This window comes from Aegilops tauschii, chromosome 5 (assembly GCF_002575655.3).
Source record: "Aegilops tauschii subsp. strangulata cultivar AL8/78 chromosome 5, Aet v6.0, whole genome shotgun sequence".
Lineage (NCBI taxonomy): Eukaryota > Viridiplantae > Streptophyta > Magnoliopsida > Poales > Poaceae > Aegilops > Aegilops tauschii.
The window spans coordinates 479,866,501-479,880,687 of record NC_053039.3 but is presented as its reverse complement, the minus strand read 5'-3'; the positions used below and the strand labels follow the sequence as shown (position 1 = coordinate 479,880,687).

Here is a 14,187-nt window from a genome sequence, read left to right as displayed (position 1 = left end):
TGGAGCCTTAGCAAATAGCCTTGCAGGAGGTGAATAATACTCATATGAATAAGCAGAATAGTTCTTAGTCTTATGAACATAGCAGTTTGATGATACACGCTCATATTCATAAGTATGAGTATGATTTCCCTGCAAAACATTGGCGTTAGGGTGACTCTTGTGAGTCCTCTGTCTGTATGAAGCCTTTGGACCATATGAAGCCTTTGGTCTGGGGTTTGTCTTCTTCCCTTGTGGTGTCATGATGACATTCACAGGAAGATTCTCAAGACACCTTTTGGGCACCCAGATCTTCTTCATAGGTGGTTCATTCCTGCAGTTAGTACCAATATACCTGGCAAACACTTCACCATTCTGATTCTTAAACAGTTTATAGTTTACATCAAAGGATTCATCAATGATAATCGGGTTAGCACAAGTGAAGCCAGATAAGGTGGATGGGTCCATTGAAGGTCCCGTTGCAGCAACCCATGTGGTTTTGGGGTACTGCTCAGGCTTCCAGTAAGAGCTATCAACATTCATTTTCTTCTCGAACCCAAGATCCTCTTTCCTAGGGTTTCGGTTCAGAATCTGCTTTTTGAGGACATCACATGGTGTCTGATGCCCTTTGAGACTTTTGTACATCCCAGTCTCAAGCAATGTCTTCAACCTAGCATTTTCATCAGCAATAGTAGTGGTATCCTCAGCAGAGGGGTTAATTACCACATCAGCAGTTCAAGATATTGTGACAGTAGTTGCAGTAGAACATTCAGCAACAGAAGTAGCGTTATCACGCTCAAGGCATTTTAGACATGGTGGTTCAAATCCTTCCTGAGCGGGACTGATCTGTTGAGCGCAGAGTGACTCATTCTCTTTTTGAAGATCTTCATGAACTGCTCTCAATTTCTCAAGTTCTTGCTTCCTTTGAAGATAATCATAGGAAAGCTTTTCATGAGTTGTTGAGAGCGTTTCATGACGACTTTCAAGTTCCTCGTACTTAACATGAAGATTTTTTATGTCTTCAATTAAGGACTGAGATCGGGTCATTTCCGCGTCCAACAGGTCATCGCTTTTGTCTAACAGTTTTTGAATATGTTCCATAGCTTTCTGTTGTTCAGTTGCAATTTTAGCAAGTGTTTTGTACCTAGGTTTGGATTCACAATCAGAGTCATCTTCACTTGATGTTTGAAAGTAAGCATCGCGTGAGTTTACCTTGGCACCACGTGCCATGAAGCAGTAGGTGGGGGTAGAGTCGTCCTTGTCATTATCATCAGCGTTGGTGACGGAGCCATTGTCTTCAGCGTTGAAGATGGACTTGGAAACGTAGGATGTGGCTAATGCCAGACTTGCAACGCCAGAGTCGGACTCCTCCTCAGATTCCACCTCTGCCTCCTCAGAAGCAGACTCCTCCTCTGAATCCATCTCCTTGCCAACAAAAGCACGAGCCTTGCCAGATGAGCTCTTCTTATGTGATGAAGACTTTGAGGATTTCTTCTTCTTCTTGTCATCAGAAGCATATTCCTTGCTCTTCTTCTTCTTGTTGTTCTCATTGTCCCACTGAGGACACTCAGAGATGTAGTGACCAGGTTTCTTGCACTTGTGGCATGTTCTCTTCTTGTGGTCATGAGTAGAAGCTTCATCATTTCTTGAGCTGGATCTTGAAGATTTTTTGAAGCCTTTCTTCTTGGTGAATTTCTGGAACTTCTTCACAAGCATAGCAAGCTCCTTTCCAATGTCTTCAGGATCCCCAGAACTGCAGTCAGATTCTTCTTCAGATGAGGAAACAACCTTTGCCTTCAAAGCGCGAGTTCGGCCATAGTTGGGACCATAGATGTCTGTTTTCTCAGATAGCTGAAACTCATGTGTGTTGAGCCACTCAAGTATGTCAGACGGATCGAGTGTCTTGAAGTCAGGGCGTTCTTGAATCATCAGGGCTAGGGTGTCAAACGAGCTATCAAGTGATCTCAGGAGTGTCTTGACGATTTCATGCTTGGTGATCTCAGTGGCGCCGAGAGCATGAAGCTCATTTGTGATATCAGTGAGGCGATCAAATGTGAGCTGGACGTTCTCATTGTTGTGTCTCTTGAAGCGGTTGAAGAGGTTGCAAACAACACTGATCCTTGAGTCTCTCTGGGTTGAGACGCCTTCGTTGACCTTGGAGAGCCAGTCCCAGACTAGCTTTGACATTTCCAGAGCACTCACACGGCCATACTGTCCTTTGGTCAGATGACCACAGATGATGTTCTTGGCAGTAGAATCCAGTTGAACGAACTTCTTGACATCAGCAGGGGTGACACCTTCACCAGTCTTGGGAACACCGTTCTTGATGACATACCATAGATCGACATCAATGGCTTCAAGATGCATGCGCATCTTATTCTTCCAGTAGGGGTAATCAGTGCCATCAAAGACAGGGCACGCAGCGGAGACTTTGATTATCCCTGCAGTCGACATAGCTAAAACTCCAGGTGGTTAAACCGAATCACACAGAACAAGGGAGTACCTAGCTCTAATACCAATTGAAAGTGCTAGTTGTCGACTTGGGGGGGTGAATAGGCGATTTTTATGAAAGTCTTCAAAACATGGGAGTTATGAAGACAAACAATAGAAATGAACCTATTGATATGCAGCGGAAGGTAGACTACGCTAGACAAGCCATAGTCAAGTATACAATGAAGTGAAAGCACGAAGACTAAAAGCAGCTACGCAGTATGGATCAAGATGGAAGATGGTATGAAGCCAAACAACAATAGTCCTTACACAGTGAAGTCAAACAGATAAGGCAAGCATGCAAATGACTTCACGAAGACAAACTATAAATAAGTGAGGGAAGAGATAGAACCAGTTGCTTGGTGAGGACAAGGATTTGTTGGACCAGTTCCAGTTGCTGTGACAACTGTACGTCTGGTTAGGGAGGCTGAGATTCAACTCAGAAGACCGCGTCTTCACCTTATTCCCCTTGAGTTAAGGACACTTAGTCCTCGCCCAATCACTCTGGTAAGTCTTCAAGGTAGACTTCCAAACCTTCACAGACTTCGTTCACCGGCAATCCACAATGACTCTTGGATGCTCAGAACGCGACGCCTAACCGGCTGGAGGATTCACAGTCCTCAAGTGTAACAAGTCTTCAGGTCAGGCGGACAGAAAGACTTCAGTGATGCCTAACACTCTTTGGCTCTGGGTGTTTTGGGCTTTGTCCTCACAAGGATTTCTCTCTCAAATGCTTCGGAGGTGGGTTGCTCTCAAACGACAAAAGCCGTGCACTAACTCTGAGCAGCCACCAATTTATGCTGTAGGGGGTGGGCTATTTATAGCCACTAGGCAACCCGACCTGATTTGTCCGAAATGACCCTGGGTCACTAAGGAACTGACACATGTTCCAACGATCAGATTCCAAACACACGCGGCAGCTTGACTTGGACTACAAGTAAGGCTAACTCATCCAGCTCTGGATAAGATTTGCTCTCATTGTCTTTGCTTGAAGACTTAGGATTTGGTTGAGCATCACTTCAGTCACTCTGACTTTGTTCACTTGGACCCCACTTAATAGTACGGTGGTTCCTATGACTCAACAAAGAAGAAAAGGAAACTACAAAACAACTATGTCTTCGCACTCCATAGTCCTCACGTGAATGTCTTCTGGAGTCATAATCTTCGTTGTGAATATCTTCACATACCACCATTGTCTTCAATGTCTTCACCCATTTTTAGGGGTCATCTCCGGTAGGTAAACCGAATCAATGAGGGACTAATACCTGTGTTATCCTACAATTCTCACAAACACATTAGTCCCTCAACCAGGTTTGTCGTCAATACTCCAAAACCAACTAGGGGTGGCTCTAGATGCACTTACAGGTCATGGTGCTGCCTCCTGGATCCAATAGCATTCTAGTCGTAAGCATCCTGCATCAGTCATTGCTAAGCGTTTGTCCTCTGCATTAGTCATGCAAAAAGGGAAGAGCACACTAGCTCTAGGAGGGCTTGTCCATAATGCAAAAATACAAGCACTCATGCAACAATATGCATTGTGTTGTATGGCGGCCGTCGCCCTTGTGTTACTCACGACATCTGCATCTCATCGATAATATAAGCATGTAATAATTTCTATCAGTGCTACTACATACATGTTGAATAAATGTGGCAGTTGTGCCTCGTTTATTATTTGGTCCATCTTAATCTCATCGATAAAATCATGTAATGTTTATGGCATACATCTCATGTGGAAATGCTCTATGGGCAACCAACTAATTCAGGACTGGTGAATACAAGACTTACCCGCAAAAATAAAATAAAAATACAAGACTGCCCCAGATTAGCCACACCAATTGCTAGCATCCAAAGCTCTTCAAGAATTTAAGCGAACAGTGGTCCTCATGACCGACGACGGGGTTTGCTTCTTAAAACTATTCATACCAATGTGGCCAAATAAGTTCATGTCTTTAATTAACATATCTTGTGCACTCTCACCAATGTGCTTTCTCTATTGTTCACTTTGTTTCACATTTACTCTATGACATGAAAATTATGATGTTTCACAATAGACTACGTTGGGGTGCCATCCATGTTAAGCTTTTTGCCAATGTTTAGGAATAATAAGTCTGTTAAAGACAATTTGAATAAAAACCATGGAAACCAAGTAGTAGCAGTTTATAATATATCATTTTCGTTCATGTTTACCTTTTTTTAGACAACCTCATGAAGCTTTTATTAAGTCGTCACAATGTTTACAGGGACGAAAGTAAGATCCCCAGGTTGGCCCAACCACACACGGCGGCCAATCCCGAGCGACAAAGCATGCTTTGCTAGGTTGTGAGCTTCAAAATTTGAGCTCCTAAACTCATGACTAAATTTACAAAAATAAAAAACTAACGAGTGGTTTATAATTTCATGTGCGATGGCTTCATATGATGATGCATTCTCCTTCTTCAGATCCTCCACCACATTCTTGCAGTCCGAAGCAACATGAACTCGCCTCTGATAGAGATCATCGGCTAGCGCTAATCCTTCCCTTATTGCAATGGCTTCAAGAATCTGTGGGTCGGTAACGTGCCTCACCACCAGCACTGACGCTCCCAGGAACGTTCCTTCTGAGCTTCTGCATATAGCCCCGACCGCCCCATATCTAGCATGCCTAGGATCAGCGGCATCAACGTTGATCTTGACACAACTAGCGGCTGGAGGCTGCCATTGTGACGGCCTGTTCACGCTCGGAACTCTGTGTCGAACCTCCTTCATGTTGATCGAGTTAATATCTTGAAGATAGCTCGTTATGAAACCATATATGGTATGTGGCGATTGGAAAATATCTTCATAGATCGCTTTCCTCTGAGCCCTCCATATAGCCCACAAAATGACTATCATATATGCAAACATGTCTTTGCTCATTATTTCACTTAACGCGAATAGCCAGTCTTTGGGATTCTCTTCTTGTCTGTCCATTAAATGATGAACCAGCTCCTCCGGCGCTAAAGCCCAGACACTGCTCGACATCGGGCACGTGAAAAGGGCATGTCTCCATGTATCAATCGCCCCACACAAGGAGCAGTTGTCCTCAGTGGCCATGTTCCGGTGCTTCAACAGGTCGGCCGTCGGCATTGATCTTCGCGCCAGCCTCCACACAAACATTCACAGTGGATGAGCCCTCATCTTCATTCAACCACGCCTCACGCTCAAGTTTAGTGCGTAGAACCATACAGTAAGCGGACCGTACACTGAAAACACCTCTCGCTTCCTCATGCCATGTCCAAAAGTCATCTACCTGGCGAGTACACAAGGGGATTTTGAGTATCTCGTCTGCATCAAACCTGGTGAAAGTCTCCCGAATCACATCTTCCTTCCAGGTCGCCGAGGTACTATCAATGAGCTCAGAAACCAATCTGGGTGGAACATGAGAAAGAGCAGTTATCGGTCGTTTCAGCCCATCTCTTGGTAACCAGTTGTGCCTCCATATGTCCGTAGTTGTGCCATCACCAATTCTCTTCACAATACCTTGCGGCATAATATCCCGCCCGTCCAGGATCGCACGCCAAATCTAGGAGGGGTGAGGCCCAAGCTCAGCATTAAGAATCGAACACCCTGGGAAGTAGACAGCCTTCAGAATCCGAGAGCTCAAAGAGAACTCTCCTGTGAGCAACCTCCAGGCTTGGCGAGCCAGCATCGCCAGACTGAAAATCTCCAAATCCCGAAAACCTAGGCCTCCAAGGTGTTTTGGTCTGCTCATAATGTCCCATGCAACCCAGCTAGGCTTTCGCTTCCCATGTTTGCTTCCCCACCAGAACTGTCTGATGATAGACATAATATTCTCACAAAGGCCTCTAGGTAACCGGAAACATGACATCGAATATACTGGTATTGCCTGAGCCACCGACTTGATTAGCACTTCCTTGCCTGCCGAGGACAAGAGCTTCTCCATCCAACCCTTGATCTTCTCCCAAACACGGTCCCTCAGATATTTGAACGTACCATTTTTTGATTGGCCTACATCAGTTGGCATACCCAGGTAGCGTTCACTCAACGACTCCTTGTGCACATGTAGGATATTTTTATGGCATCCTTTATGTTTTCGGGGCACCTCTTACTGAAAAATATTGAAGACTTCTCATGATTAATCCTCTGTCCCGAAGCTGCACAATAGGTTTCTAGCAGGTTTGACACCACTTCTGCACCCTCTACATTGGCCTTGAAGAGCAACAGGCTGTCATCTGCAAACAAGAGATGGTTAACGGTGGGAGCCGTTGGGGCCACCTGAATACCTGCAAATGATGACGACGAACTGGATTTAAGGAGGCACGAAAGGCCCTCTGCTGCAATCAAGAATAAGTAGGGGGAGATTGGGTCTCCCTGCCGGATTCCTCTGGATGGATTGAAAGATTCGAGCTTCTCCCCGTTTACCATAACTGAGAAAGAAACTGATGATACAATGCTCATGACTGTATCTATCCATGCTCCAGCAAATCCCAGTTTTGTCATGATGGCTTTTAAATATGACCATTCCACCCGATCATGGGCCTTCATCATGTCTAGTTTTAAAGCACAATAGCTATTTGATTTTGACCTGGAACGTTTCATAAAATGCAGACACTCATATGCACTGATAATATTATCTGTTATAAGTCTCCCCGGAACGAAAGCTGACTGCTCTTCTAAAATTATATCTGGAAGGATTAGTTTCAATCTGCTTGATACCACCTTGAATGCTATTTTATATAGGACATTGCATAGACTTATTGGCCTGTATTGAGACAAAACGGTGGAATTTGTTACCTTGAGGATAAGGACCAGACTAGTGTCATTTATGCATGCTGGGCTGTCCTCCCCACGTAATATCCTCTGGCTTCAGTTCAGCCCCGAGGTGTATGGATGTTGAAAACATTTTTGACTGAAAACAGCTCGGCCCAAGAGTAAGAGTGTGCAAAATGATCTTATACAAAAATAAATAAATCCGGATAGTAACCCATCAGTTCCTTCACTGCTATTGGTACCAACCGGAGGGTGAAAAACAGTGCAAAAAATAATTAAACAAACAGCTTGTTTCCGAATCATCATTTAAACAAAAACTGTAGAAATCGACCCAAAAAAGAAAAATAACGCGCCAGGTAGGGGTCGAACCTACGGCCTTCCGCTTAGGAAACGGACGCTCTATCCACTGAGCTACAGGCGCCTTGTGGTATGAGTCGCAATGGAGTTTTTCTAACACTGTCTTGCATATGCATTTATTTCGGCGGAGCGCAAACCCTTTCCGAAGCCTACTAGAAACACCGGAAGCGGCGGCGGGGACAGCACAGGAGAGGAAAGAAGAGAGCCAAGAGGCGGCGCCGACGATCCACCGAGCCCGAGAGCACCTTTGCCGACGGCATGGCGCTGCTGATGGAGCCCGGGTCGGAGCCCCTGACGGAGGGGGAGAAGGCCGACTTGGCCGCCATCGCCGCCATCAAGGAGTCGGCGGCGCGCGAGTACAGGGAGGAGGGCAACCAGTTCGTCAAGAAGGGCCGGAAGCACTACCCCGACGCCGTCGACTGCTACACCAAGGCCATCGCCCAGATGGGTGCCCTCGCCGCCCCGAACCCCGACGCCTCCGTCCTCTTCGCCAACCGTGCGCACGTCAACCTCCTCCTCGGCAACCACCGCCGCGCCCTCGACGACGCCGAGCAGGCCGTCCGCCTCTCCCCCTCCAACCTCAAGGTCCGCACGCTCGCGCACTCTAGATTACTTACGCCTGTCTTGCTCCAATTTGTCGGATTTGGTGAAGAGGCCGCCGTGTGATGTGTGACATTTTCGTGTAGCCAGGCGCACTACCGGGCGGCGAAGGCCGCGCTTGCTCTCGACCAGCTGCCCCAGGCGGCGTCCTTCTGCCGGCGGGGGCTCGAGCACGACCCCGCCAACGAGGAGCTCAAGAAATTCCTCGCGCAGGTGGAGGCGCAGCAGCGCGAGCGAGATCTTAAAAGGGCTAAGGTTGCACAGGCCATATCCGCAGCAAAGGTCTCTTCTGTTTCCAAATTGAGAATTGAGTATTGCCTTATTGCTTTCGGTCTTTCGGATGTGTGTGATTGATTGTATTAGATGCATATATAGGATCTTGCTGCTGCTATAGAGAAGAGAGGGCTGAGGCTGGGGAAGGCAGCCTACCAGGAGCTGACCGGGGTAAAGAAGCCGACGCTGGATGAACAGGGCGTGCTTCACTGGCCAGTTCTTCTGCTCTACCCGGAGGTCATGTCGAGCGACTTCATCGAGGATTTTCCGGAGACTGATCTGTTCTCGGACCACCTTGATGTCATATCCTTTGGAAGTACATGAATATGCATAGATACTTTCATCACAAAAAAAGAAGGAATGCATACAACATAGATACATTACTTGGTTTCCTGAATTCCTGTTATCCTTAACTATCAAACATGTTCTCAGCAAGTTCTCCACCTTTGCCATGGGATGAGAACCACGCTTACACAAGGGATGCTATTGAGTTGTATTGTCAGGTCTGATTACTCACTTTGAATTTTACGTGAGAGTTAACCTCTAAGGCTGTACCTTCTGCAAAGTGCTAACACCTACAGATGATCAGATTTTCTTCTTCTAAATGTCATGAGGCATGAGCCACTGCCTCGTCATACACCATAAAAACAAAACATTGATGCCCCTGGGATGTGTAAATATTACAAACACTATCCTTCTGGTATATTTTTCCACTAGATTATTGTGGGCCAAGGTTTTTTGATCCATACCTTTTTGTGATACTATTTTCTTTGGGGAATGCAACATAAGTTATGCTATCGCTATACTTAAGTGTTAATAGTAATTTCATTTGTCCAGTGATAAAATGTGAAGATGATAGCTCTAGCCTCTGTGGTAGGATTATCCTTTACCAATTTTAGAAGTGGCAAACTCATGTGAGAAAACTAGGAGCTATTGACAATTCAGAATTCAATGTCATCATTTGAATCATCGTTAGCAGCAGCATCCAGTCCAGTTTTGAAAGTTATCTTGAAATTTCACAAATATTTAGGTTTTTTGCTCTCCCTCATTTGCAACTATTACAGTCGACATAACTGTCACTACTTGAGAGTTAGCATCTATCTTCTGCAAAGTGCTAGCACCTGCAGATACCAGATTTTCTTCTAAATGTCATGAGGCACGAGCAACAACCTAGAACATTAAAACAGAACACTGATGCCCCTGTGATGTGTATATGCTACAGACATTGTCCTTATGATTTATTTTTCTTTTTTCACTAGATGATTGTGGGCCAAGTTTTTTTGATCCATACCCTTTTGTGATACTAGGTTTTGGGGGATGCAACATAAGTTTTGTTATTGCTACACTGAAGTAGTTAAGTGTTGTTATTAGTAACTAGAGATAATACCCCGCGCGTTGCACCGGAATCTTATAGCAATAAATTTGTTGTGAATAAAAATTTAAATATTTGAAAATTTGGGAGCATAAAAGTACAATATGTATCATAATATGCATATAGGGGACATGAAAAGTTTGTCCATGAGGTGAGCTGAGTGCATTATCAAAATTAGCTTGTCATAAGAGATGAAAAAACAAAAGTACAGCTTGGAATGAAGGTGAGACCCAATTGGTTATTTTAGAATGAGGTTAGACTCATTTGCTGAATATCTCGAGAACGGGCTGCATATGGCTGGCACCTATTTTGGTCAGACTGACGGAAACAGAATGCATAGAATTGTGTAAAATGATATGTATAAATATTGTTGGTTTTGATGGGTGTGTGTGTATATATATAATATCAACATGACCTCAATTGCCCTTTAAGATAAAGTGATATGTGTAAACAATTAAACGTAAGCTCATCCTCAAAATAAAATAAAATGCAAGCAATAAGCCATTGGAGATGAGAAAGCAGGGGAGAACGTATACAATATCATAGAACAAAAAACTAAAATTTCTTACCAATCTAATGATCAGAATTTGGTGTCCGGTGAGTTTTATATATCATGCCGTTGGTAGGCAACCAAGTGACCAATTGGTACACACCACAAGTTCAAAAAAGGTAAAATTGGTACACACCACCATGGTGGACGCTAATCAGCTAATGGCAAGGATCTTATAAAGAGAAGCCACAACACTATATACTTACTGAATGAGTTAGAATTTGCAACAAAAACGCCAGCCGATCATCCATCAGTCAGCTACAGGAGGTGTCCCTTGGTAAGCTTATCAAGGAGGCCCTGCCACAAGCTCATTGTACGCTTATTTCTAAAGTGGTATGGGCGAGTATCCTATTGCCTATTTGTGGCGAAGTCACCATGTCTAATACGAAGTACATGCCGCAGGAGTAGATTATGTTATAAAATAAAAATCATACACCCCTTTTGAACCCGCAGTCGTCTCTGCAGACATACGGCAAGTTGATGGATGCACTGTTGTGAGTTATGAATCGATGCGCTACTTGGAAGTTACCGGGATCCCGCTGAGCATTAATAGCCATGATTCATTGCCTGTCAAAGCGGACGTCGGTTACTGGAGTCCAAAAATCAGGAGAGGAATTGCCGTGTTGGGGCTAGACGGGCGGGTGCCTCGTGTGCTCATCGTTAGTTACAAAGCAATTTTTTTTCTTTGATCGTAACTAGGGAAAAATGTGACCATTTGTTTTGGGAAACTGATAGGCTATTCGGCCAGAAACAGAGAAAATGATTGGAAAGTAACTGCTGACATGGCATGTATGTTGAGGTGGATAGCTTGCATGTTAAGATAAATATAGTAATGGGGATGAATCTCTTAGGTATATAGGATTCGTTTACCTGGTGATAGAATGTCAAAACGGTAGCTCTAGCCTCTGTGGCAACATTCTGAAAATTGTAGGATTATCCTTTACAAATTTCAGTAGTGGCAGACTCATGTGAGAAAACTAGGAGCTATTGACAATCCAGATTTCAATGCAATCATGTTGACCATCATTAGCATCATCCAGTCCAGTTTTTTAAGTTATCTTGAAGTTTCACAAATCTGTAGGATTTTTGCTCTTTCATTCACAACTTACCATTGTCAGTTTGACACAACTTTAGGATAGAAAAACTTTCTAGTTTCATTTTGTTGCCTTCCTGGTTAACTGATTTTTCCATTTGATACACTAGGCTGGTGATGGCACACCGTTCTCCAAAAGTGAATTGTTAAAATATCTTCTGGAAGGCACTGTCGACTCAGGGTTGCTCCCAGAAAGCCTTGATGGGGAGGATGGAGAACATGGTACTGTCGAGGGCAGCACAGCTATATCACCAAGTATGTAAAACATATTCTTTAGGTTATTTCTCTAAATTTACATGATGTACAGTAAAAAGACAGCACGATGTGAACTGTGATTCTGTCAATTTCAGTATGTAATATATCCAATCTGCTACTAGCAGAACTACATTTACTGCAACATGCTAGTATAACGTTGCTATGTTGCACTGATAAGAAGTTGTATTCCATTTCAATGTGTGCAGGCCAGGGCTCCTCCAGTAAGTGGATCAAAATAAGAGAAGGGAAACCTCTTCAGGAAGCGTTGCAGCATAAAGACTACATCATCCCTGCTGTACCTGGTCCGTTCTTCAACCTGTGTATACTTTACATTCGTATATGTACAGAATGCTTGATATTGTTCAGTGCAAATAAGAGCTCCCATTAATTCCTGCGTGCAGTGTTCTTTGTGGTTTCAAGGAAATCCGCCTTCTATTCGAAGTTCAAGGCTGGGAATTGGTCTTTGCCGTAGAGCTGCAGTTTATTAGTACTTCAGTTCACCATATCTGGAAGAGGCTAAGGGTGCTATGGGCATGATCAGGAAACAGAAGCTGGCAATTATTGCTCGCCGTATGGTCCTAGAAGTTATACTACTTCAGAGAAGATTAGATGTGCTTAATTAGCACCTGTGTGAAAGTCACACTGCTTGGTTGATGGCTCAGGAGTGCGTTACTAGTGGGAGAAGCAACTGAATATGAACTTTCATGTGAATTATAGTTGTGGGCATGATTGAACTTTTTGGGATTTGGCATTGTCATGTTTTCTGTTCTGTATGCCCCAAATACTGATTTTGATGCGATTATGTTGTTCAATTTTAGTTGTGGGCATGATTTACTTTAAGTTCTTTTGGAACAAATTTCGTAGTTTGCAAAACTTGAGTAGTTTCCAAGTTAATACAGATTAAAACTTGCTCTCTCAGTTCAAAAATATAAGATGTTTTAGATATTTCAGTATGTGCTACACCCTAAAATGAGTATATACATCCGATTTGAAAAAGAGTTGTGACGGCTTGTATTTATGAATGGAGGGAGTACGTAGTAGTTTCGTAAATACAGAACTTCCTTTTTGGGATTCTTTTGGGGAGTGGGCACTTACTATTCCCTCAGTCCGAAAAAACTTGTTTCAAAATTGTTTCTTAAATGAATGTATCTAGCATTAACTTGATGTTAGGGGGTGTTTGGTTACAAGGACTAAACTTAAAAAAGTTCCTTTAAGTCCGTATGTAACCAAACACTTATTCTACAGGAAGACTCTACTGGAAGGTCTTTTTTCTTTAGTTCCTGTGACTAAAAAAAATCTAGTCCCTTGCAACCAAACACCTCTAAATACATTAGTCCCTGGAACTAAAAAAAATATAGTCCCTTGCAACCAGTGGCGAGTCTACTAGCAGGGCTTAAACAGGCTGAAGTCTACCCTCCAAATAACAATATTTTTTTACTACTACTACTAGTACTTTCATCCCAGTTCAATAGTACATCTACTATTAAGTAGCAAACACACAACGCCACATACGCACACCAAACAGGCACCACACGGGAATGCCCAGCCTCTAGTGTAATCACTAGTTCATGTACTTTTAACTAATTTAGTGTCCAATGCAACTTATTTGCAAAAAAGAAGTGTACAAAAATGAGTATGCATGCACGTACTCCTCGCACTGAACCTAAACCTATCCCAGCTAATTTGAACCCAGATACCCTTCCCTTAACTATTGTGGTTGTAATCCCTCCTCCAACTTATATGGACAACTCTCCCCGCAAAAAAAAAAAAAAAAACTTATATGGACAACAAGACGAGGATATAATGATTATTTTGCAAGATAAATTCATATATTTTTTCAAAAATCTTAGAAAAAATCTAGTTAATACTACATGTTTTAAGTAGTAATATGGGAAATTCTGAGCTTATTTTGACAGCAAGGTTGGGACATCGTGTTTATTTACTGAGAGCTTAGTTTTCTCACTGTTGACTTTAGCCTATCCTTTATTTTCTTTCTAGATTCGCCACTGCTTGCAATCAAACACCCCTAAGAGCAAGTACAATAGAGCTGAGTCAGCGGTCTATAAAGAATAAACTAGTATATTTTTGCTTAGTTGGAGGAAAGAGAAGAGGAAAGAGAATGTAAGCAGGCTCTTCGTGAAGAGCCAGCTCTAGCACGTGCTCCTAGGCACTTTGTGAGAATGAAAATGGGCCACATAATAGAAAAGTAGTACACTTTTTAATCTATTATTGTATATGTTGACTGTAAGATGTGCTGTAGATGACACGGCACTGGCTTATAGTCAGCGGCTAGCTATACTATTAACCATGCTCTAAATATTCATTTAAGGGACAAGCTTTTTATGATATGCATGCTGAAAAGGTTCGTCTCTGTCGGCATCACACATCCAACCCACATACGATACGCAGAAGAGAAGAGGTGCTGGTGCGTTGGGACTTGAGTCTGGGGACGCGCTGGCGCACCGGAACCGG

General features: G+C 43.4%; 1 protein-coding gene and 1 non-coding gene across 2 annotated transcripts; one reads left to right on the top strand and one right to left on the bottom strand.

The window, feature by feature from the left end:
• Positions 1-7,563: 7,563 nt before the first annotated feature.
• On the bottom strand, positions 7,564-7,636 carry TRNAR-CCU (transfer RNA arginine (anticodon CCU)). Its single transcript has one exon. It is a non-coding gene; the product is annotated as a tRNA-Arg (tRNA).
• Positions 7,637-7,718: 82 nt separating this feature from the next.
• Positions 7,719-12,532, top strand: LOC109734273 (uncharacterized). Its single transcript, XM_020293482.4, has 7 exons — positions 7,719-8,157; positions 8,263-8,454; positions 8,548-8,748; positions 8,868-8,948; positions 11,571-11,715; positions 11,922-12,017; positions 12,117-12,532. The coding sequence occupies exons 1-7, from the start codon at positions 7,831-7,833 to the stop codon at positions 12,185-12,187; spliced, it is 1,113 nt and encodes a 370-aa protein (XP_020149071.1). The 5' UTR covers positions 7,719-7,830; the 3' UTR covers positions 12,188-12,532.
• Positions 12,533-14,187: the final 1,655 nt, after the last annotated feature.

What these genes read in the sequence shown, in the direction of transcription:
- LOC109734273 (XM_020293482.4), top strand. Translation starts at nt 7,831, where the DNA reads ATGGCGCTGCTGATGGAGCCCGGGTCGGAGCCCCTGACGGAGGGGGAG. An exon ending in TCTCGGACCACCTTGATGTC is followed by an intron (nt 8,749 to 8,867) that starts ATATCCTTTGGA and finishes TAACTATCAAAC; the next exon opens with ATGTTCTCAGCAAGTTCTCC. An exon ending in CATCATCCCTGCTGTACCTG is followed by an intron (nt 12,018 to 12,116) that starts GTCCGTTCTTCA and finishes TCCTGCGTGCAG; the next exon opens with TGTTCTTTGTGGTTTCAAGG.